The sequence below is a fragment of the Homarus americanus genome, unplaced genomic scaffold, assembly GCF_018991925.1.
Source record: "Homarus americanus isolate GMGI-L3 unplaced genomic scaffold, GMGI_Hamer_2.0 scaffold14467, whole genome shotgun sequence".
In the NCBI taxonomy this organism is placed as follows: domain Eukaryota; kingdom Metazoa; phylum Arthropoda; class Malacostraca; order Decapoda; family Nephropidae; genus Homarus; species Homarus americanus.
In genome coordinates, this window is record NW_024733734.1 from 3,768,308 (window position 1) to 3,791,786 (window position 23,479).

At 38.8% G+C, this 23,479-nt stretch overlaps 2 protein-coding genes across 2 annotated transcripts; both read right to left on the bottom strand.

Annotated features, from left to right (window-relative positions):
• Window positions 1–2,178: 2,178 nt before the first annotated feature.
• Window positions 2,179–11,112, bottom strand: LOC121869898 (protein krueppel-like). The gene is made up of 4 exons (XM_042371465.1): window positions 11,018–11,112; window positions 10,486–10,630; window positions 4,539–4,695; window positions 2,179–2,305 (listed from the first exon to the last, which is right to left on the bottom strand). Exons 2-4 carry the CDS (start codon window positions 10,610–10,612, stop codon window positions 2,194–2,196), a joined length of 396 nt encoding a protein of 131 aa, XP_042227399.1. The 5' UTR covers window positions 10,613–10,630; window positions 11,018–11,112; the 3' UTR covers window positions 2,179–2,193.
• On the bottom strand, window positions 11,105–22,003 carry LOC121869875 (zinc finger protein 716-like). Its single transcript, XM_042371440.1, has 6 exons — window positions 21,892–22,003; window positions 21,117–21,212; window positions 20,503–20,507; window positions 20,186–20,353; window positions 19,745–19,952; window positions 11,105–11,220 (listed from the first exon to the last, which is right to left on the bottom strand). The coding sequence occupies exons 1-6, from the start codon at window positions 22,001–22,003 to the stop codon at window positions 11,105–11,107; spliced, it is 705 nt and encodes a 234-aa protein (XP_042227374.1).
• Between the last annotated feature and the right edge of the window lie 1,476 nt (window positions 22,004–23,479).

A 23,479-nucleotide genomic window follows, 5' to 3' on the forward strand; every position in this document is an offset into this window, starting at 1 on the left:
TTATAAAGTAAGACCTAGTGGTCTGTTCTGTCTCAGTGTTATGGATGTTTGATGTTGTAACAAATAATTGAAGATCTATTTTGTGACTGATACACTAAGACCTAGTGGACCATTTTGTCTGAGTGTTACAGTAAGGTAATCAGTGATTGAACCTAGTTTAAGTAGTTGTGAATAAAGGTTCAAATTGTCATACTTCAGTAATATCTCTGTTAGCTGGAATCCCTCTTAACAGGAACTCTCCGATAGCCGGAATTAAAATCTCAGAAAATCGTTCCCAAAATCGTAATTTTGCGGAAAATTATGGCTTAGGGAATGATTTTCCGAACGGCACATTTTCTTGAAAATTCTATGGCTTTGGGAATGATTTTCCAAACGGCACATTTTCTTGAAAATTCTGAGAAAATTTTCCCATTGCTCCTCTCGGAGCAGCCAGGTCAACTGTTAAGTTGGCCCATACCAACCCCTTCCCCTGAACCCTCCTCCCCACCGGAATATCAACAAGTTCTCGCCAGAAGTTACAATTTCATTAAGGAAAGGAATGGAACCAGTGTTAAACAGAGGTGAACAGTGGTGAACAGTGCTTAAGTCAGTGAGAACAACTCAACAGTAACAGTTGTACCCAAGTTAACCTTCACACAGTGAGGTCCCAGGTACCCAGTGATAACGGCCCAGATAACCAGCGATGTGTTAATCCGTCTACGATAGGAAGGCCTGGGACCAAACCTCACTCATATAACACCATCTGTGAGGGAATTACTACACCACATGTCCCTCATAACACCATATGTGAGGGAATTACTACACCACGTCAAGTCCCTCATCACACCATCTGTGAGGGAATTACTACACCACGTGAGGACCCTCATAACACCATCTGTGAAGGAATTACTACACCACGTGAGGCCCCCTCATAACACCATCTGTGAGGGAATTACTACACCACGTCAGGTCCCTCATAACACCATCTGTGAGGGAATTACCACACCACGTCAGGTCCCTAATAACACCATCTGTGAGGGAATTACTACACCACGTGAGGACCCTCATAACACCATCTGTGAGGTAATTACACCACGTGAGGTCCCCCATAACACCATCTGTGAGGGAATTACTACACCACGTGGTCCCTCATAACACCATCTGCGAGGGAATTACTACACCACGTCAGGTCCCTCATAACACCATCTGAGGGAACCACTACATCACGTGAGGTCCCTCCTAACACCATCTGGGAGGGAGTTACTACACTACGTGTTTGCTGTTCAGCACGTACAATCCTACATTAATCTGTATGTTCACTGTATGTTCCTTTACCTTTCTCTAATGAATGCTTTTGTTAAACCACCAATGTATGTAATAAGTCATTTATGTCCAATGTATATTTTCAGCCTTCGGGCTGCAGAACTTTTTCAATAAACCGTTAATTATTATTATTATTATTATTATTAAATCGGGTTCATTTTCCGGAAATTCCAAGAAAATTTTTCCGCGACACAGAAAATTCCAGGGATGAGGGATATTTTTCCAGGTTTGAGAGATGATGTAATGTGCAATTTTTGGACCTTATGGGAACATTTTTCCATTACCCGGCTTTGAAAGAGTCGTCTTGTTACCTAGAAATCTTAATCCATATAACGGAATATAACTAAGCACAGCTGCGAATAAAAGTAAATAAGAGGAAATACACAAACAATAAGCACCGAGAAAGACTTAATTACTAAAGAAATGAAAGAAATATTCAAAGAGATAAAATAAGATATAGAAAAGAAAGATAAAGAATATTGAAAGAAAGACTTAGAAAATAACTTAGAAAACACCAAAGGAACTAAAAAGACTAGAGACAAGAAACTTACAATAGAATTAGAAAGTAAATAAGAAAAAATATATAAATTAATAAATATAAAGATACATCTCTTACAAATATTCTCAACTGATGAAATAAAGTCGATCAAAACTGATGGTATAATTATTAATAATCCCCCCCCCACTGTACAAATGTTAACAACTAATGGGGATAATTTTTTCACCTGCATTACACTTACCTAAACCTAAGAGGGTTTTTTTACTTGGTATTGGACACAAACTGAATGATAAGCAAAAAGAAAAATCACCAATCCTCTGTACTGCACCAAAAATTAAGATCTTCAACAAAGCAGAACTTTCTTAAATAACCAAAGAAGAATATGATTGACCTCACCATATTAGTATGTGACTGACCTGAGTGAGTGTGGTGTTGCCAGTAATGGCCTGGTTGGAGGCAACAACAGTAACAGCTACTTTTTCACACTGTTTGTCATGTACCTTTCTGAAATATGGTAACAAATAAAGGATTAGAAACAGGAGTTGGTGGGAATTTCCTAGGCACAGTACAGTAGACTCTTGCTGTTCATGGGTATTAGGTTCCACAGACCCCCACGAATAGTCAAAATCAGTGAGTCGTATTAGCAGGCAAAGAATTGTATATTTGAGATAACCGAGTCACTCATAAACACAACCAAATATGGTATTTCAGTATGTTTTCTTTAAATACACTTAAATGGTGAAAAGCATTAATAACACGCTTACTTACAGCAATATACAATTCTGTATATATTGTACTATACTATATACAGTAGGTGTACTGAACTAGTTTGTACATCATGTTTGAGATACTTATCATTCATAAACACAATCAAATATGGTATTTCAGTATGTTTTCTTTAAATACTGTACATGTACAATGGGTGAAAAGCATTAATAACACAATCAAATCATACAATATAATATACACTAAGTATAATATAAGAAAAAATGATGAGACACGAAATTGTGTGTGACGACGGAGTAGGGCGGTTGGCTGGGATGGACCCAACGGAAGTTTCCCACCCTTTTATAACAACAGTATGCAATGCCACCATAATTATCATATAATTTAGGTTCATTTGGTGCTGGTTTAATGAAATAATATTGAGTTTATTTACATAAGAAAACAGCTGACCAGCCAGCAAGTCCCGGCACCTGCTTGTCTCTCTTATTTATTTATTTAATTACTTATTGGTATAATAGTGTAGGCAGCTACCAAACAGGGAGGTACTACCGTCTGGGAACATATTGAAAGCATAATGTATTGTCTAATAAGAACATAAGGAGTCTGCAATAGGCCGGTTGGCCTGTGCATGGCAGCTCCTGTCGCGAGTTACTACCACTCTCTATCATCCATGAATCCATCCAGCCTCCTTTTAAAACTCTCCAGCGTTCCAGCTCTTACTACAAAGTTGCTAAGCTTGTTCCACTCGTCCACCACCCTATTTGTGAACCAGTTCCTTCCTATCTCCCTCCTAAACCTAAACTCATCCAACTTAAATTCTGTTGCTACAAGTCCTATCCTGCTCGGATATTATAAGAACTTTATCTATATTGCCTTTATTGATTCTTTTCACCCACTTAAATACTTCTATCATATCTCCCCGCACTCTTCGTCTTTGTCTAATGGTAGACCCTGCTGCCATATGGTATCATAAAATTTGTGACCAAGTCCCAGGTTGCTAATATGACTTTCTACATCATTAACACACAATTGCAGGGTCTCAATTGTTTCTCTAACCATTGACAACACAACATTCATATATTGTTTCTCACTTTTGATCTTTTTGTTTAATTTTTGTATTTCTTTATGGTTTATTATTATTATTATCATTTTTTTTTATTATTATTATTATTAAAGTATTATTATTATCATTATTATTTTATAAATTTTTTTTTATTTTTTATTATAAATTTTATTTACTATGAATTATTATTATTGTTGTTATTATTATTACATTTTTGTCCCCCCAGGCCCCGATGTGGGTCAGTGACCTGTGCCCGGGTGGTCTACTCCCCATGTAAAAAAAAACACAAAAAACAAAAAACAAACAGAGGAGGATTATGAGAAGGGAAGGAACTGTTTATGTAAGATAGAACACTTTTTTGTATCTCTAACCAAGATTTTATTATTAAAATTGTGATTCTATTTTTAAGGAATTCAAGAAGATGACGGTAACAATGCGTGTGTTGGGGGTGAAGGAGGGGGTTTTGAGAATTGCAATTAAATGCCAGGTAGCGACGTGTCCTCCTAATATTACGTATTAAGTAATTATTAGATGTTTTAATTGCCTGTATGTTGGCCTGACGAGTTATTGCTAGGCATTAACATACCACAGTATAAAGCTAGATGTCGCATTCTAGATTGAACAAAAAACCACGAATAGTCAAAACAACGAATGGTCATGATTTACTGTACATGGATTTGAGAACTATAATTGGCTGAATAAATAAAGTGAGAAGGTTGGTTGTCTCAAACAACATATTTTATTTAATACAAAGTGCTACATCACCTGTGTTTCTGAGTTAGGTCTACAGTACAGTAATAAACAAATTTTTCTTAAAGTTGTATCTTAATTTTGTTTTCTTTGGTTCACATCAACATTTTTATCAAATATATTTAATCTATCTAATAAAGTTTTACAATATAAAAGAAGTGTTAAGCACACAACACTGTACCTGCCTTCTTGTCTTACCTAATATGTTGTTTTAAGTCCCAGGCCCCAGCGTAAGTCTTGGTGCAGTATGAACATCGGTACCGTCGGTCTCCACGATGGCGACTGACGTGATCATCCAACTTTGTCTTGCTAACAAAGCCACGAACACATAACTGACACTGGAATGGTCTCTCACCTGCAAAAATCAAGCAACTCTATTATGATGGCATATTATTAATTACCAAGCTGGTAGTTCATTTCTGTACAGGAACACCACGGGGCAGCTCAAGTTATGATATCTTGATGTTACGAATGAGCAGGGGTGCAGTGCTGCTGGAGCTCACCGGAGCGACACTCCGGCACCTCTGTTTTGATCAATCAATCAATCAATCAATATCATCGACGCCTTGTTCCCTTCTGGGAACTCCCCAACAGAAGTGTCTCCAGTCCATTTTATCCTTGCACACCTCACTTGCTCTCTCAAACACTCTTCCTCCCCTTCCCGCTCTCTCTTCAACAAACTCTCTAACTCGTTTCTCCCAGGTGGCAAATGGTCTACCCCTCCCAACATTCCCCTCTCTCTTGCTATCATAAACTTTTTTGGTCAGCCTGTCTTCTGCAACCTCGGCACATGTCCATACCACCTTAGTGTATTCCTCTTCATCCACGCCACCACACCACACTTCACACATGAAGTTACAGTAAGCTATAAATCTATATCAATCAAACAATCAACTTTATTTTGCATTAATAATGCATATACAAAACCGAATATATCCTCATATAATTAATCTCTCCTTCAGATCAGCTAACATATTACGACTTATCAATACTGTAGAAAGACTCTGATAACAGGTGCACTTGTAAACACTTAAAAACAGTACTTTTTAAAAAGTAGGTATGTATTTCCTCTCATAAGAACTATAGATATGTGACCAATATCGAAAGGATAAGCACATTAGACTACTACTAGATAAAATATATATACAGTGAACCCTCGCTTTACGCGGTCAATTGAACCCACGAAGGCCCGCGTAAAGTGAGAAACGTGTAAAGTGAACAATAATAACATATGGGATTTATTGAAATAGAGACCGGGCTGACCCCCAAACTCCACTTTTTCCTGACACAATACCTATGTTCTAGTAAAAATAATATCTTAATTTTATGATGGTATGCACACACAATTAATATTTAAGAGGAATAGAGAAATACAGTTGCCAAGTTAATGTCCATTCAAATAATGGACTCAACTCCCCCCCACCCACCCCCTTCTCACACTCCCTGGCTCCTCCCTCTCTGAGAATCTGAGAAATGTTTGGGAGAAAACACTAGATTTTAAGGTATAGTAACAAATAATACCTCAAACTAAAGTTAGGATAATATAATTGACATTGCTGGATTCCTTGCAAGAACAGGAATATTTTGAATATACATGTCATATATTTTGCACAAAAGATAACACATGCTGAGCGTCGCATTCAGAGCATTGAACAAAACTATACTTCACCCAAACACTATCTTCCCACGATCGCTGGGTCCCTCCCTCCCTCCCTACCAGAGAAATGTTTGGGAGGAAACAGTATATTTACCTTTTTAGTAATAAATAATACCTTAGACTAAAGTTAGGATAATATAGTTGACATTGTTGGGTTCCTTGCAAGACCAGGAATATTTTCAATATACACATCATATATTTTGCACAAAAGATAACATATTTGCTCTGCGTAAACAAAATACTTACATTAGATCTAAAACTTGTATGTCTAATGCAAAATCTATGATGTTTATATTCAAAATGATCATCAAATTATAAGAATTCCAGCAATGTAAATTATATTCTGGCCGGGTAATTTGCATGAATTTTATGAGCTAAAACAAATATCTTCAATAAATAAAAAAAATATACTTACCCAAACACTATCTGTCAATCAAAATACCCCACCTCCGGCTCCCCCCCCTCTCTTCCCACCTGCTCCCTGGGTCCCTCCCTCCCTCCCTACCCCTCACCCCCACCTTCCCTCCCTACCAGAGAAATGTTTGGGTTAAAACAGTATATTTACATTTTTAGTAATAAATAATACCTCAGACTAAAGTTAGAATAATATAATTGACATTGCTGGATTCCTTGCAAGACCAGGAATATTTTGAATATACACGTCATATATTTTGCACAAAAGATAACATATTTGCTCTGAGTAAACAAAATACTTGCATTAGATAAAAAATTTGATGTTTATATTCAAAATGATCATCAAATTGTAAGAATTCCAGCAATGTAAATTATATTCTGGCCGGGCAATTTGTATGAATTTAAGAGCTAAATAAAAAATATACTTCACCCGCTTATATGAGTAGATGCACCGCGTAAAGTGGGAATTCCGGTTCTTGCAGGGTACCACGCAAATGTAGAAACACGTAAAAAAAACCCGCGTAAAGTGGGGTATTTCTGTACAGTAATACCTCACTTTACGCGGTCAATTGAACCCACGTAGGCCCGCGTAAAGCGGGAAACGCATAAAGTGAACAACAGAACATATGGGATTAATTGAAATAGAGACTGGGCCGACCCCCAAACTCCACTTTTTCAGACACAATACCTACGTTGTAGTAAAAATAACATCTTAATTTTATGATGGTATATACACACAATTAATAATTAAGAGAAATATCAATAATATTAGGTTTTTTAACACTTACATTAGTAGAAAAGATGGCTGGGCACACGGGGATGGGGGGTTGGTTCCGAGGCAGAGGGCAGATTATTGGCCCTCACCTGTATCACTTGTATCAAATGTATCACTATCCACCACAGAGGCTTGCAGGGCCTCTTTGTCAAACCCCTCAAAGTCCATATAAGTCCATATCCTCACTATAATTATCATTATCAATGACTTGGGCCGGCTGTGGTGGGTGGCGGGTGAAGAACTCGGTAATGTTTTGATGACTGGGCGACCTTGTGCGCACCATGCTCACGCCGCTTACACAACATGGCGGGACAGGGCGGGAGAGATGGCGGGGGGTTTGGATCCAAAAATGGCGCGGCTCGCCAGCCGCTCTCCATGTAAAGGGGTACACGCACCGCGGAATGTGAGCATTCCTGTTTCGGCAGGGTACCGAGTAAACGTGGAAACGCGGAATGTGGGACCGCGTAAAGCGAGGGTTGACTGTATATGTATGTATGTATGTATGTAGCCCCCTCGATCAAATTCACTGTGGAATTAGAGCAAGACTGTAAATTGCCATTCCTAGACTGTCTGATACACAGAATAGGTAACACTTTAAGTTCAGTATTTATAGAAAACCAACTAATGTGTGTTCATCCATTCATTATTATTCTGCCCACCATAATAAAGTCAAACAGTCAGTATTTTCAACAATGTTTTTACGTGCCTTGAGAATTTGCAGTCCGGAATTCATCGATGAGGAATACAAATATATATATATAATATTGGCTCAAACCTTAAATACCCAAGATCTTTCATAGACAAATGCTTAAACATTACTAAGAAAACTTTTTATAGAACTGACCCCAAGCCCACCCATGACCATAAGAATATCTTAATATTACCATTTCACAAAAATTTCTCACACATTCCTTCACAACTAAAAACCTGGAACGTCAATGTGGCATTTAAAAACTCATGCACTGTTAAACAAATGTTAATCAAGAACTCCCCCAACAACACAATTGGTTGCATTTATAAAGTTCCTTGCAAGGAATGTAATATGTTTTACTTAGGCCAGACAGGAAAAGATCTTGCAACTAGAATTAAACAACACAAATACAGTGTTAGAACAGGCCAGGAATCCAATGCTCTGTTTGTTCATTTGAGGGATAACAAGCATTGCATTGACTGGGATAATGCCTCCTCAATATTACCATGTAATTCAATTGATAGTAGGAAAATCATAGAATCTAGTCTTATTAAACATACCGAAGCATTCAACATGAATTTGAGTAACGGCATGTACAAGCTGGACAATTTTGTAATTAAGAAGATTTGTGACCAGGTGAGAAGGCCGGGTCACCTGACCATCTGACCTGACCACCAACCGTTGTGTGCTATTTAAAGATTAGTAGAGTCATTACCTAATACCTGACCATTGTGGACCTGGTCTCACCCTCCTCTGTATATATACACCTTGGTTTGTATTTCTCTCTCTAGTCTGTACTCACCCCTGAAGATGTGAATTACACGAAAGCGCTTGGGAACTTCGTGTTTTCTTCTTTCCTTGTGGTTATCAGCATATACCTAGATCACGCGGCACCTACATTGATTTACTTGTGTGTGTGTGTGTGTAATATATATATATATATATATATATATATATATATATATATATATATATATATATATATATATATATATATATATAGAGTATATATATATATATATATATATATATATATTATATATATATATATATATATATATATATATATATATATATATATATACACAATATTTTAGAATCGTAGTCATGTACTGAATATTCTATGTAAAAATATAAATTTTAAATTAATTATTTATAGTGTGGTTGACTTACACAAAGACAGTGCTATAAAAGTCAGTCTTATCTCAACCTCCTTCCTTCCCCCTCCATCCTCTGAGTATAAGGTCTTATAAATAACTTTTGTTTGTTTATTTTTCATTATTTGTCTAATTTATCATGTTGTATCAAATAATATTACTAAAAGTTTTAGGCAGCTACAAACGAAATACTACGCCTGGGAAGATATTGGAACATAATGTACAGTATTATCTAATGGTAGTCCTACTTCCATATGGCATCACTAAAGTGGACCAAGTCTTGGGTTGTGATCTATCTTTCTGTCTTTCTGCCTCATTTACACTTGCAGAGTTTCAAGTGTTCTCTTCCTTTGACAACACAACATACATACAATATAATGTTTCTCACCTTTGATCTTTCATTTTGCATTTATTTATGGTTATTTAAAATAAGGACAATTCATAAAGTTTTGGCATCAAATTTTGCCGCTGGTGTACACTAGTGACTCACTTAGCGTCAATTATTTAACTGGAACTAATGTTGGTCTGGGTAAAATATTTCCATTTACTTGAAATAGATTTGCTGATTTATTTGTTGATTTATTTATTATAATATACTGTAATATATATTAAACTGCAAGTATTTTCTTTAATTATATACTTGTTTTTGCAAAAGGAGGCTACTAATTATTACTGGTGAGGGAATTGAACATTTATGGTGATCATTAGGACCAAACTCGAATCCATGACATGACTTCTTTTCATCATTTTACATCCTAAATTTACAACTGTCGGTAGTTTCAAGAATTAACGTGATCATTTACTTGAATATTCTTTGTAAAAAAAATAAATTTTAAATTAATTATTTATAGGAGATAGTATTATGATCAGTAAATATACAGATATGCATCTGACCACCTCGAACACAAGGACGGCAAAAATAGCCCTGGCGGGTCTGGTCAAGGTCTTCCTCTGTCACTGGCAAATGGGTGGGGGGTGATGATAGCAGCTGTGTTGTACAGATATATTGTTCTTTTTGCGGTATATTTAGACAGGTTTATAATACATTTTATTTTTAATATACGGTAATCTTATTTTTAATCTAGCTTTAGCGTGGTTTCAGTATAAAATAATTAGTGGTAGGACCTTGCGGTGGTTTACACTCTATACATGCATAAACCATATTTAAGAGGTAAGAATTTTATATCTGGTGCTTAAGACGACTCTAACTTTGGGCTCATTTTTTTATGGTTCAAATTCCGTCTTATAGGCCGTGATATACGGTATTTCTAAATCCCAGTCAGAAGGCAGTGCCTGGGTCACAACTTGCTAGTTTTACTATACACAACAACATAAAAGTTTATAATATACAAATTCTCAGAAAGGTTATAAAACTTTGGGGAGAAATATTTCTCTCACATAACTCAATAGATTAAGTATGGCCACAGTACTGTACTAACAAGTAAACAGACCTGTATGTATTCTCTCATGATACTTGAGCTTCTCCTTCCTCTTGAACTTCTTCTTGCAGAAGGTACACTCAAATCGTTTTCGCTCATTGTGGACTTCCATGTGGGCCATAAGGGAATTCTGTGTCATGAATTTATTCCCACAAACCTGTAAAATCATGTCAACATACTTCACTCCACTCATCAATATACCTTGTTGAGAATGAAACAATATTATTTAAATATTGTAAATATAATATCATGGTAATACACTCAAATGGCATAACTAATGTACAACACAGGTAAACCTCCTTAATGGAGTTTGGAAGGTGTTGTGGCAGAAGTGTATAAAGTTTTAAAGTTCCATATTTGTCATCATCAGAAATGGCACAAATTTCAACCTTGGCCAAAGAGTAAAATTTGGAATGGAAAAAGGTGACTTGGTAGACAATCTCATGCACAAATATTGATTCTAGTGGATTTGCTACAGCCAGCCGTCATAAGCTGCATTAAAAACAAGGGCCACTTAATAAAACAAATTCTTTATACAAAATACCTGGCACAAAAATTTTTTCCCAAGCCATGCATCCTCAGTTTGTGATTTGTCAGGTAAATTCGCCTTATAAATTTCTTTGGACAAAGCTCACATGAAGGACCTGCTGTTGGACTCCTTCCAGATTGATGGCGCGTGTTTCTGTAGGGGCGTTCTTCTTTGGAAAATTTTTCCTCTTTCTTCACATACAAAGCACTTCTCATCCTGTAAAAAGAAATAGTGTACTGTATAAAACTAGAGTTATGTTACAAAACATGTACATAAGTAATATCTCTGTTAGCCGAATCCTCAAACAAATGCTCGATGGCGAATTTAAATTACTCGGAAAATCATTCCCAAAGCCAGAATTTAAAAATTTTCCGGCTGAACAAGTTCGAGGTTGAAATTGCTAGCATTTTCTGAAAATATGTTTAATAAAGACATTAAAACTTTTATTGATTTTTGGGGGACCTGACTGATTCAACATCAGGTGGGTAGAGTTAGAGATTAGTGGTCTCATATTACTGACATTTGATGGAATGTCAGGTCACCCTTTGGGCATATGGGCGCATTATACACTGTGATGTCACAGCTTCATCTGCAAACAACTGCAAGCATCTTAATTTTCGACAGACTCGTTACTAAAGTTAATTACTAAAAATTAACTGTGACATTTTATAAGCAAAAAACTTAAACTCCCTGTCTTATAATCCTGGTACACCCTTAATGCTGTGAGGTAGGGAGAGGAGAGTCCTTTGCATGTGTCCATGAGTTCCCCCACAAAGTGCCTCACTGATTGTTTGTTTTACTGAACTGCCTCATTCAGGAAACAATATTGTTTATTTATTTTTAATTAATTAGTTAGAGTTTATGTCACTGTAATTGTGTCTGCTTATTATGCCTGTACCCTTCATTTGCTTGTACATTCATCTTCAAGTCTTAGACCCACTAATCCCCCACCCAACAATGGGTGACCTGACAATGCATCAGGTCAGGTTAGTAACATGACCCAATAATCTCCCACCCACAGCTGAGGGAACAGTGTCTGCCTACTCTAGGCTAAGAATGACAGGATATGCTGGTGAGTACAATATATACAGTACAGTAGTATATATTATTTTGTTTATAGTATTAACACTTTTGTATGTGTACAGTGGTGTTTGTGTAAATAAATACAGATCCTGTGAGTTACATCCTTTACTCTTGGAAATACCACACTGTCTTGCTGTAACACAGCTCTATTCATGCCTGCATCATATGGATCTTTTGTTTTTTAAATATATTTATTTAATAACTTTTAGATAAAGTATTCAGGAATATTTTGATAAAAAAAATGGTGTGTATAACTAAATTAGAACTGAGTTTACGACTCTGGTATCAACATTTCTTACATTTTTTCATTTTTTTTATAAAACAATGGAATTCCCATCACTATATCATATCAAAATATTTTTAAACTTCACAGAGAATTTATTTGGGATCATTACGGTATAAAATTCATCTCCCTATCACAATTAGGCATGCTTCAGTGAGAACAGGATGCTGACCATAGGTACAATCCCAAGGAGGTTCTTCCGTCAACAACACTCAGCTACACCCCTCACTGTGCTACACCAACACCAGCCACCATCACACACACACCCTACAACCACCCACACACCACTCCAACAACCACACCCTCCAAAACCACCCCACACACCTCCAACAACCACCCACACACACCTCTACAACCACCACACACATCAACAACCACCCCACCACACCCTCCACCCTCCAACAACCAACACACACCTCCAACAACCACCTCCAACACCCACCACCCACCTCAACACCACCTCCAACAACCACCCACACCCACCCACACCCACACCTCAACAACCCCACCAACCTCAACAACCACACACCCACCTCCAACAACCACCCCACCACCCTCCAACCCACCACACCTCCAACAACCACCCACACCACCCTCCAACAACCACCCACACACCCACCTCCAACAACCACCCTCCAACAACCACCCACACACCCTCCAACAACCACCCACACCCTCCCCAACCACCCACACACACCTCCAACAACCCACCACACACACTCCCAACCACCCACACACACCCTCCAACAACCACCACACACCCTCCAACAACCACCCACACACACCAACAACCACCTCCAACAACCACCCACACACCCACCCTCCAACAACCACCCACACACACACCTCAACAACCACCCACACACCTCAACAACACCCCACACACACACCTCCAACAACACACACACCCTCAACAACCCACCCACACACCTCAACAACCACCTCCAACAACCACCCACACACACCCTCAACAACACCCACACACACATGACCACCCACACACAACCTCACCCACAACTCCATCAGTCACATCATCACCACCCCACACATCACACACACCCAACATCACACACACCACCCTCCAACAACCACCCCACCTACAACAACCACCCACACACACACCATCCAACAACCACCCACACCCTACAGCCACCCCACACACCTACACTGACCACCCACCATCTGAACTCAACTCACATCATCACTCCCCCCACACACACACACACATCACAACCCCCCACCTCCACACACACACATTCCAACACCACTCACATACCCCTAACAAGGGAATTAAGACAGCAAGCATAAGGAGTGAAGGTCTTATTGTATGACACATCTGTGTGTGTGTGACTGCAAGGTAGCGAGTTAATTATCAGCTGTTGAGGAGCGCTTAACAACACTCATTTCCGCTTCATCTCTCTAATCTTCTACACCTTTCAGCTTTCTCACTCCATATTCTAAAATTTTATGTAACGTAATGTTGAAGGAACACAACTTTGCTTATTTATACTTATACAGTAATATTTCCGTTAGCCGAAATCTCTCAAACCCGGAAATCCCCGATAGCTGGAATTGAAATTTGCTCGGAAAATCAATCCCAAAGGCGTAATTTTCCAAAAATTTCAGGCTATATGAACAAATTTTCTGTGGTTGAAAATCAAGAGAATGTTCTGAAAATATCTTGAATAAAGATGAAAGTTAAAGTATTTTATTTGGGGGAGGACCTGACCTGACCTGACTCAGTGTCAGGTGGGAGTAGGGTGAGGGATTAGTGGTCTCATATTACTGACCTTCTGATGGAATGTCAGGTCACCCTTTCTTGGATGAGGGATTAGTGGGTCTCATGACCTGAAGATGTCTTGAATAAACACGAAACCTAAAGTATTTTTAGGGAGATTGTGGTAAGTATAAGTAAAAATGAGCAAAGTTGCATCCCTTCAACATTACATTACGTAATATTTTAACATATGGAGTGAGAAAGCAGAAAGGTGTGGGTAATTAGAGAGATGGAGTGGAAAAGGAGTGGTAACATGCACCAGTGTTGCCAAGTGATAAGCTCCTCAACAGCTGATCTTTTAATTCACCTCCATGCAGTCACAAACAAGACCCTCACTGGATGCTTGTTGTCTTAATTCCAGTGTGTGTGTGTGTGTGTGTGTGTGTTTTAAGCTTGCCAAGCACATTGTAGGATTTGAAGAAGCTGATGAAGAGTTTGTTCATGAGTCAGGTGGTGAGGTGACATGCCAAGACACTTACACAGCACACACATTAACAGCATTACTAAACCATTGCCTTAAAACATTTTACATTATAATTTTCAATTATTTTTATTAATTGATACATGATAGCTAAACAGGGCTACTTTTGCACTTAGACAACTAATCAATGAATAAACCAGGGCATATGGAGACTCATTAATAATAATAATAATGGATGCCCCTCGAAATCGAGGATGGCCTGCCCTACGGCCACCTAGGCGTGAATTTATTTAAGGAGTAGAAGCTGTCACCAACATCATAACCACACCCAAGGTTCAGGTTAATGAGCTGCATGACCCAGTGTCTAGGAATAGTCCGAGAAGACCAGACAACTAGCCAACTGCACTGGCTAACCATTACCCCCGAATACGATCCGCAAATCGATTAACATCAAGGTTCCCAATTACTACTGGGTAGACAGAGGCAAGTGGTGTAAAGAAAGTTACCCATAGTTTCACCCTGCCCGAGGATCGAACTCAGGTCCACTCGCTTGTGAAGCGAGGATGCTGACCAATAGTGATGTCACAAAGCTTTGAACCTTTACTCAATTGTACCAAGTTAATTTCTAAAATTATTATGTATGGTATGGTGCAAAATAATGGATGTTTAGACTCAAATTAATTGCTATCTTACAAGAATTTTAGCAATGTAAGTTTTAATCTCCTAAGTCAGGTCAGTGGCATTTTATAAAAAATTTAAACCCCTCTGCCTGGAGTCAACAACCCACCTCCACCCTCCCCCCAGCCAGAAGGAAAAGGGTCTATTTAGGGTAAAAGTGACCACGACACCCTCCCTCCCAAATGGCTCTGTGTGTGTGTGTGTTGGTGCATGCATGTGTGTGTGTGATAATAATAATAATAATAATAATAATAATAATAATAATAATAATAATAATAATAATAATAATAATAATAATAATAATATTAATAATAATAATAATAAAAATTAAAGGTTTATTGAAAAAGTTCTGCAGCCCGAAGGCTGAAAATATACATTAGACAATAATGACTTATTACTTACAAAGACATAGGGTGGGTGGGTCATCTAACAAAAGCTCTCATGACTGAAAGGAGAAGGATCATGAACTGAACATACAAATTATTCTAGTTTGCAACTGATGGTCCGAGCTGGTCTCTTGCCATACTGTGTGAGGTCACGTAGGCCTCGTGGTTCAGTAACTTGTGTGTTTGTGTGGTGCAAAATAAGTGATGTTTATACTCAAATTAATCGCTATCTTGCAAGAACTCTAGCAATACAGGTTATATTCTCCTAAGTCAAGTCAGTGGCATTATATAAGGTTAATCTCTCCTCCGGGGGGGGGGTAAAAGCGACCGTGCCACGGGTCGTCTCACTGTTTGTCCACTCTTCATGATACAATATTGTTTATTTGTTTTTCATTAATTAGTACAGATACGTTACTGTAATAATCTGTGCTTATTAATACCTGTACCCTTCATATACAATACAGTACAGTAATACCCCGCTTAGCGCGATTTCACGTATACGCGGTGACTTGCCAGAGCCGAACTTTCACTTAACTCGGGTTTTTTCCACGTATAGGCGCAGAGTGTCCGGCTCGAGACGCTATTTTTAGATTCACCCCACCCGCCACCCCCTGCCTGCCTGCCTGCCTGTTTTAGCTCATAAAATTCATACAAATTACCCGGCTGGAATTCTTACAATATGATGATCATTTTGAATATAAAAATCATAGATTTTGCATTACACATACAAATTTTAGATATAATGTTTACTCTGAGTAAATATGTTATTTTTTGTGCAAAATATATGACATTTGTATTCAAAATATTCCTGGTCTTACAAGGAATCCAGCAATGTCAATTATATTATCCTAACTTTAGTTTGAGGTATTATTTATTACTAAAAAGTAAATATTCTGGTTTTCCCGCACATCTGGTAGGGAGGGTTGGTGGGGGGTGGGGGGGAGGGGAGGGACCGACCGACCATCTGTTACCGTGTGAAGAATATTTTTTTTTTTTATTAACTGAAGATATTTGTTTTAGCTCATAAAATTCATACAAATTACCCGGTCAGAATATAATTTACATTGCTGGAATTCTTACAATTTGATGATCATTTTGAATATAAACATCATAGATTTTGCATTAGACCAGGGGTCACCAAACTACGGCCCGTGGGCCGGATCCGGCCCGCGACGTCAGTTCATCAGGCCCGCCGTGGTAGCTCCGCCTACGCTCTGACGTTACCATGGTTTCCATGGCTTTCGTTCTGGCTTGCAAGTATTGAACAGAATGATTATGCGGCCCGCGCTCGTCATTCTTTCAGTTATCCGGCCCACTGTGAAAAAAGTTTGGTGACCCCTGCATTAGACATACAAATGTTAGATATAATGTTTACTCTGAGTAAATATGTTATCTTTTGTGCAAAATATATGACATTTATATTCAAAATATTCCTGGTCTTACAAGGAATCCAGCAATGTCAATTATATTATCCTAACTTTAATCTGAGGTATTATTTAATACTAAATGTTAAAATTTAGTTTTTTCACCCAACATCTCTTGAAGGGAGGATTGGTGGGGGGTGGGGGGGAGGGTTGGGACGACCGACCGCGCGGTTGGAAGAGGGGGGAGGCAAGGTGGGGTACTTTGATTGACAGATAGTGTCGTGAAGAATATTTTTTTTTTTATTAACTGAAGATATTTGTTTTAGCTCATAAAATTCATACAAATTACCCGGCCAGAATATAATTTACATTGCTGGAATTCTTACAATTTGGTGATCATTTTGAATATAAACATCATAGATTTTGCATTAGACATACAAATTTTAGATATAATGTTTACTCTGAGTAAATATGTTATCTTTTGTGCAAAATATATGACATTTACATTCAAAATATTCCTGGTCTTACAAGGAATCCAGCAATGTCAATTATATTATCCTAACTTTAGTTTGAGGTATTATTTATTAAAATTTAGTGGTTTTCCCCCCAAAATTTCTCGGAGGGAAGAGCCAGCGAGTGTAGTGTGAGAAGAGGGGGAGGGAGTTGAGTCCATTATTTGAATGGACATTAACTTGGCGACTGTATTTCTCTACTTCTCTTAAGTATAAATTGTGTGCATGTACTATCATAAAACTAAGATGTTATTTTTACTAGAACATAGGTATTGTGTCGGAAAAAGTAGAGTTTGGGGGTCCGGCCAGTCTCTATTGGAATTAATCCCATATGTTCTGTTGTTCACTTAACGCGGTTTTCACTTAACACGGTACCCTGTGGGTTCAATTGACCGCGTTAAGCGGGGTACTACTGTATAGTACTATGGACTGCATATACCTCATAGGTACAAAATAATGTCATTTAAGACATATTCAGGTCATAAGACCCACTAATCCCCCACCCAACACTGGGTGACCTAACGTTGAATCAGGTCAGGTTAGTAACGTGACCCAATAATCTCGCACCCAACCTCCATCACAAGTGTTAAGACAAGATTAGTCATGTATTACAGTCAATTGAGTGAAGTGTAACAGAGACGTGACAATCGCCAATCGCCAAGCGACTAACGAGCTGATCAGTGGTGAAGATAAAAGAAACAGCTCTGTTCACGCCTGTATCATATATATCTTTTGGTTTTTTTTAATACATTTATTTAAGCAAACTTTTAGATAAAGTATCCAGGATAATTTTGATGAAAAATAAATGGTGTCTAACGAAATTAGAACTGATTTTACTGACTCAGCTATCAACATTTCATAGTTTTTTTTTATACAAGAATGGAATTCCCATCACTATATCATATAGAAATATTTGGTTTAAGGATATCTTATTGGAAATGTTTAGTAGAGAATTTATTAAGGATCATTATGGTATCAAATTTATCTCCCTATCACAATTAGCCACACTCCAGTGAGGAAGGGGGGGGGGGGAGAAAAGTGACTGTGAGACCCTCCCCCCTTATCCCCCAAAAAAGATTCGACTTCCACACTCTTCAGTCAAACATTACACACCATCACACACATACACACACAAACACTCCAACAACCAGCCACACACACACACACTCTCCCCACATGCACTCCAACACCACTCACATACCCCTAACAAGGGAATTAAGACAGTAGACATAAGGAGTGAAGGTCTTATTGTATGATACATCTGCGTGTGTGTGACTGCAAGTTAAATATCAGCTGTTGAGGAGCACTTGGCAACACTCCTTTCCACTCCATCTCTCTAATCACCCACACCTTTCTGCTTTCTCACTCCATACTTTAAAATGTTATGTAATGTAATGTTGAAGGGATACAACTTTGCTCATTTATACTTATACTTATCACAATCTCTCTAAAAATACTTTAGGCTTCGTGTTTATTCAAGACATCTTCAAGTCATGAGACCCACTAATCCCCACCCAAGAAAGGGTGACCTGACACTCCACCTGGCATTGCGTCAGGTCAGGTACACAAGACCCACTAATCCCCCACAGCTCCATGGGAGTGGAAAATACCAGTTTTTGCTGTAACACACAGTTTCATTCACGCCCATATCATATTGATTTTTAATTTTCAAATATATTCATTTTACTAAACTTTTAGATAAACTATTCTGGATTATTATAGTAAAGAAATGGAGTTTCTAACTTAATTAGAACTGCATTTACAGACTGGTAGTTTAGACTCAAGGAAAACATCCCCAGTACCCAGAAACGTTCTGGGGAAGTGGGCTAGTGTCTGTGTGTGCAAGAGGTCTAGTTTAGACACTCGGAAGCTTTTCCCAGTAACCGGAAAATATTCCGGGGATAAGGAATTTTTTCGGGTTAGAGAAAGTCGTCTGGTTAGCCGGAAATCTCTCATCCCCGGAAGTGCTCTGCACCAATTGTTCCGGCTAACGGAGATATCACTCATAAGAAGAAAAAATAAATAAATAAATAAATACAGTACATAAAAAATTTTGAACATAATTTTGCCATTAAATTGGTGATAAATTTATTCTCATATCCATCAAATACTTCAGGCAATACTTAGTACAGTATTCATCAAATACAAGATCTCAAATCATTACTAAAGGATTAGATACAAAAACTGTTATGATTTATCAAAAAATTATCACATTAAAAAATGCACTAAGGTCATACTTATGGAATTTTTTCTTGTGGTAGTTAAGCTCCTTCTGTGTGGTAAATAAGAGTGCACACACATTACACGGGTAAGGCCCAGGAGAACACCGCGGCAGATGGTAGGTGATACGCTTGAAGGTCCGGTATTCCACACCACACGTTTCACACACGAACTTACGCAGTTTGTGCAGCTTGAGTACGTTGGTAATAAGAATTCGGTTTGAAAGCTGGAATAGGATACTATGTCAATCATAAAAAAACATAAAAAACATGAATAATTCTTTATAAATTCTGCTTATGTATTGTACTGTAGTGATTAATTTGTGTTGCTGGCAGGGATGTAACACTTGGGGGAGGGATAGCAACCCCCACTGTTAGGTTATGGTATAATGCATTATAACACTTGGGAGAGCATAATAAACCAGATCAGGTATTTACAGAGAAATATGTAAAAACTTACAGTTGATGTTGTGTTCTCATCATCAGTGGGAAGGCGACAGGTGTGAGTGTTGAACCTGTGCACAGACAGACAAGCCAGGTTGCAGGTCTTGCAACAATACAATGGTAATGTGTTGTTGCTCATGAGTTCTGCATTTCCCACCTCCACACCATCTTCGTCCAAGTGCACCTTAAATAAAATTTATAATTTTTCTACTACCTGTACATCATAATTTAAGCAGAATATCAATTCTCAAATCCAAACATTCAACTAAACTTTTAACCATTGATTATTATTATCACCTCAATACAAATAAGTGTTGTCTAAAGACAACGTACCTCACCTGCTGGATATTATCACATATTAATATAAAAATTTATTAGTTCAGAGACTTCTAAAACATGATTTGGAGACAACAGCTTAACCATTCCGGTGCGAATGCCAACTACAATGATGGAGGTATAGCCAATACTCTTCTGGAAGCACATGTGAATTCCTTCAAAAACTTTTCAGTTACAGTATTTACCACAGCTCATTTACCACTGACTGTTGACAACTCTATGATAACTTTTGAAATAGGTACTGAACACTTACTCATACAAGTTGGAATAACCCATAAATTCAATCAACATCATTACAGAAGAATTTAACACTATTGAGAACTTATCAAAACATCGTAAATGAGATGCAGCAGCAGACCAAACCAAAACAAAATACTACAGGTAAGCCTCGAATTACAATAGGGTTATAGTCCTGAAAATCCTATTATAAATTGAGTTCATTTTAACATGGGGTTGAATGGGATATGTTCCCAGTCAGTCCGACACGTGCATGTACAGGTATTACTGAAAAAAATCTTACACTAATAAAATAAATACTGTAGAGAAGAATTAAACAACACTCACTACATCATTAAGAACAAGCCTGGCCGCGTCACAATGTCAAGCTTCACCTCCAGAGACACGGTTTTCCTGAGCACCTTGGCCTTCCCAGATGCAGGAGCCTTCAGCAAACTGCTTGCTAGACATTTTCAAAGTTACACTGTTTACTTCACAGTCACAAAAATATAGCAAAAGCACTTCATAATCACAAAAACAGAGTACAATCTGAACACTAATGATGTCCCCTCACTGAAGAAAAATAAAACACCGATGACAAGGTAACAACAATGATAATGGCTGACACTGCTAAATTTCATGTTAACAAAAATAGAGACAAAGTACAGTATTACCCGTCGCAGCGCTTTTTCATAGCGCGTTTTTATCGCCTGTGATTGCCTTGCCAAAGCTGAACTTTCACTTAGCGGGTTTTTCCAACAACATCCCTCAAAGGCCACGCCCGGTTTAGTGCGCTCCATTGTTCCGTAAATGGCTTCGCGGTTCCACCCAGAAAACCTTTCTTACCTGGACCCAGCGGCACTAAACCAAAGAACACGGCGTTCATTAAGCTACGAGCTGAAGTACCAAATTGTTCAAGATTTGGAGAAAGGGAAGGCATGGATTGATCTCGTAGCGCCAGCATGGTGTCATAGTCACGATTAGTACAATAAAGAAAGGATGCAGCCAAGATAAAGAGGCATATGAAGATCACAAAGTCTGCAGGTGCTTCATCTATCAGGCATTGCCAGAACAGGGTGCTGGCAAAAGTGACTTTTGCTGGTGAGGTTATTTGGTGGAGTCAGGCGGCGCCAACATGGCGGTGGACGCGCTCAGTGCAGGAGTACTCACGTGAGCTATGCGGCAGCAGTGACCGCGTAAACTGGAATTGCAGAGCCCGACCCTTCAATGCTTCCATGGTTGGCTGCATGGAATAGAGGAACAGATCACCAACATCAGGCATTGTTGGTGAGGAAGCGAGTGCTGACCGTCGTGATAGAATTTTCCTCCGTTTTTACGTGAGATTATGGAGGAAGGACAGTACAGTGGCGACCAGGTGTTGTAACATGGACGAATCTGGTCTTTTCTGGAAAAGTTACCTTCAAGACCTTAGTTGTTTCAGTCTGCGAGCAAGGTAGGGCGAATGCAGAAGAGCCCATGCATCCTGTTTACCACCAATGCCTCCGGTACCTGTAAACCAAAGTTATCGGTGATTCACAAAGCCCGCAGCCTTGCGCCTACAAGAATATGGGCATGAACAAGCTTAATGTCCACTGGCTAACCCTTGCGTAAGGCGTGGATGTCCTCTTCTCTGTCCCTCTTCTGGTTTGACAACTTTTTTGTTCTGGCGTGCAGAAATTCTGCGAGCAACAGAATGTTCCTTTCAATATTTTGTTGCTCCTTGACAACGCACCTGGACACTCGCTACTTATGGATCGTCACCCCAAGCGTAAAGTGGTCTTCCTTCCTCCCAACACTCGTCATTAATCCAGCCCATGGACGAGGAGTTAATCTGCAATGTTAAAGCTGCATACTCGGCAAGAAATTCAAGCTCCTGAACGACTCTACCAACACCAAGGATGAGTTGCGTAAGCTGGGTGACACCGACAGCGAGTAAAAGCGGCGAGGACAAGGAACAGAGGCGACTCAAGAACTTCTCGTCAAACAATTTTGGAAGAGGTTTAACGTCAAACAAGCTGTAGCTTTTGGTGGAGGCATGGGATCTGCTGTCTATTGCTCACGATTAGTCGCATGGAGACATGTGTTGCATGGCATACCAGGTGAGAGGAGGTGAACCTGTGACTGGTCAGGTTCAGACTGTTGCAGTAGCAGTGGACCTTGCCAGAAAGCTGCGCTCAATATTACAGTTGAAGGCTTCTCCGGACCACCGAAGACATCCTGGGTGATCAGAGATCCTGAAGTGACTGCCGGCGAGATGTTGGAAGAAGATCACGTTAGTGAAGAGGAGGAAGAAGGTCGTCATTCTCCGAAGAACCTAGTTTAAGTCATAGTGATATTAAGTGTGTCATAGAGTTAACAGAAAAAATTAAGTCCATCGTTTCTCATGACACTGATGAGCATGTAGCGTCTTCCATACCCGACTGGTGCAGGCTGTAGGCCGTACATCACGGTGTATCATGAAAACATCAAAGCCAGCCGTCAGCAAAGCATAACCGGAGTTCTTAGCCCACAACCCACCACAGCCAGCCCAAGCCAGTGATAGTGATAGTGAAGTTGATTTTGAGGTTTGTCAGGGGAAGCCATAACAACTGTAAGTGACAGTGATATTGATTCACTGTGTGGTGATTCACCTAGTAATGGTGATTCACCTAGTAATGGTATTGATTCACCTGAGGGCAGTAATCTGCCCTCTGCCTCGAACCAGCCTCCATCCCGTGGCATGTCGATCCATCTCTTCTACAGCAATACGTAACCTACC

What these genes read in the sequence shown, in the direction of transcription:
- LOC121869898 (XM_042371465.1), bottom strand. Translation starts at nt 10,612, where the DNA reads ATGACACAGAATTCCCTTATGGCCCACATGGAAGTCCACAATGAGCGA. An exon ending in TCATGAGAGAATACATACAG is followed by an intron (nt 4,696 to 10,485) that starts GTCTGTTTACTT and finishes TGATTTTTGCAG; the next exon opens with GTGAGAGACCATTCCAGTGT. An exon ending in GACTTAAAACAACATATTAG is followed by an intron (nt 2,306 to 4,538) that starts GTAAGACAAGAA and finishes ACCATATTTCAG; the next exon opens with AAAGGTACATGACAAACAGT.
- LOC121869875 (XM_042371440.1), bottom strand. Translation starts at nt 22,003, where the DNA reads ATGCCTGATGTTGGTGATCTGTTCCTCTATTCCATGCAGCCAACCATG. An exon ending in ACTGCTGCCGCATAGCTCAC is followed by an intron (nt 21,213 to 21,891) that starts GTGAGTACTCCT and finishes GTGACTGTGAAG; the next exon opens with TAAACAGTGTAACTTTGAAA. An exon ending in CCACAAGAAAAAATTCCATA is followed by an intron (nt 11,221 to 19,744) that starts AGTATGACCTTA and finishes ATTTCTTTTTAC; the next exon opens with AGGATGAGAAGTGCTTTGTA.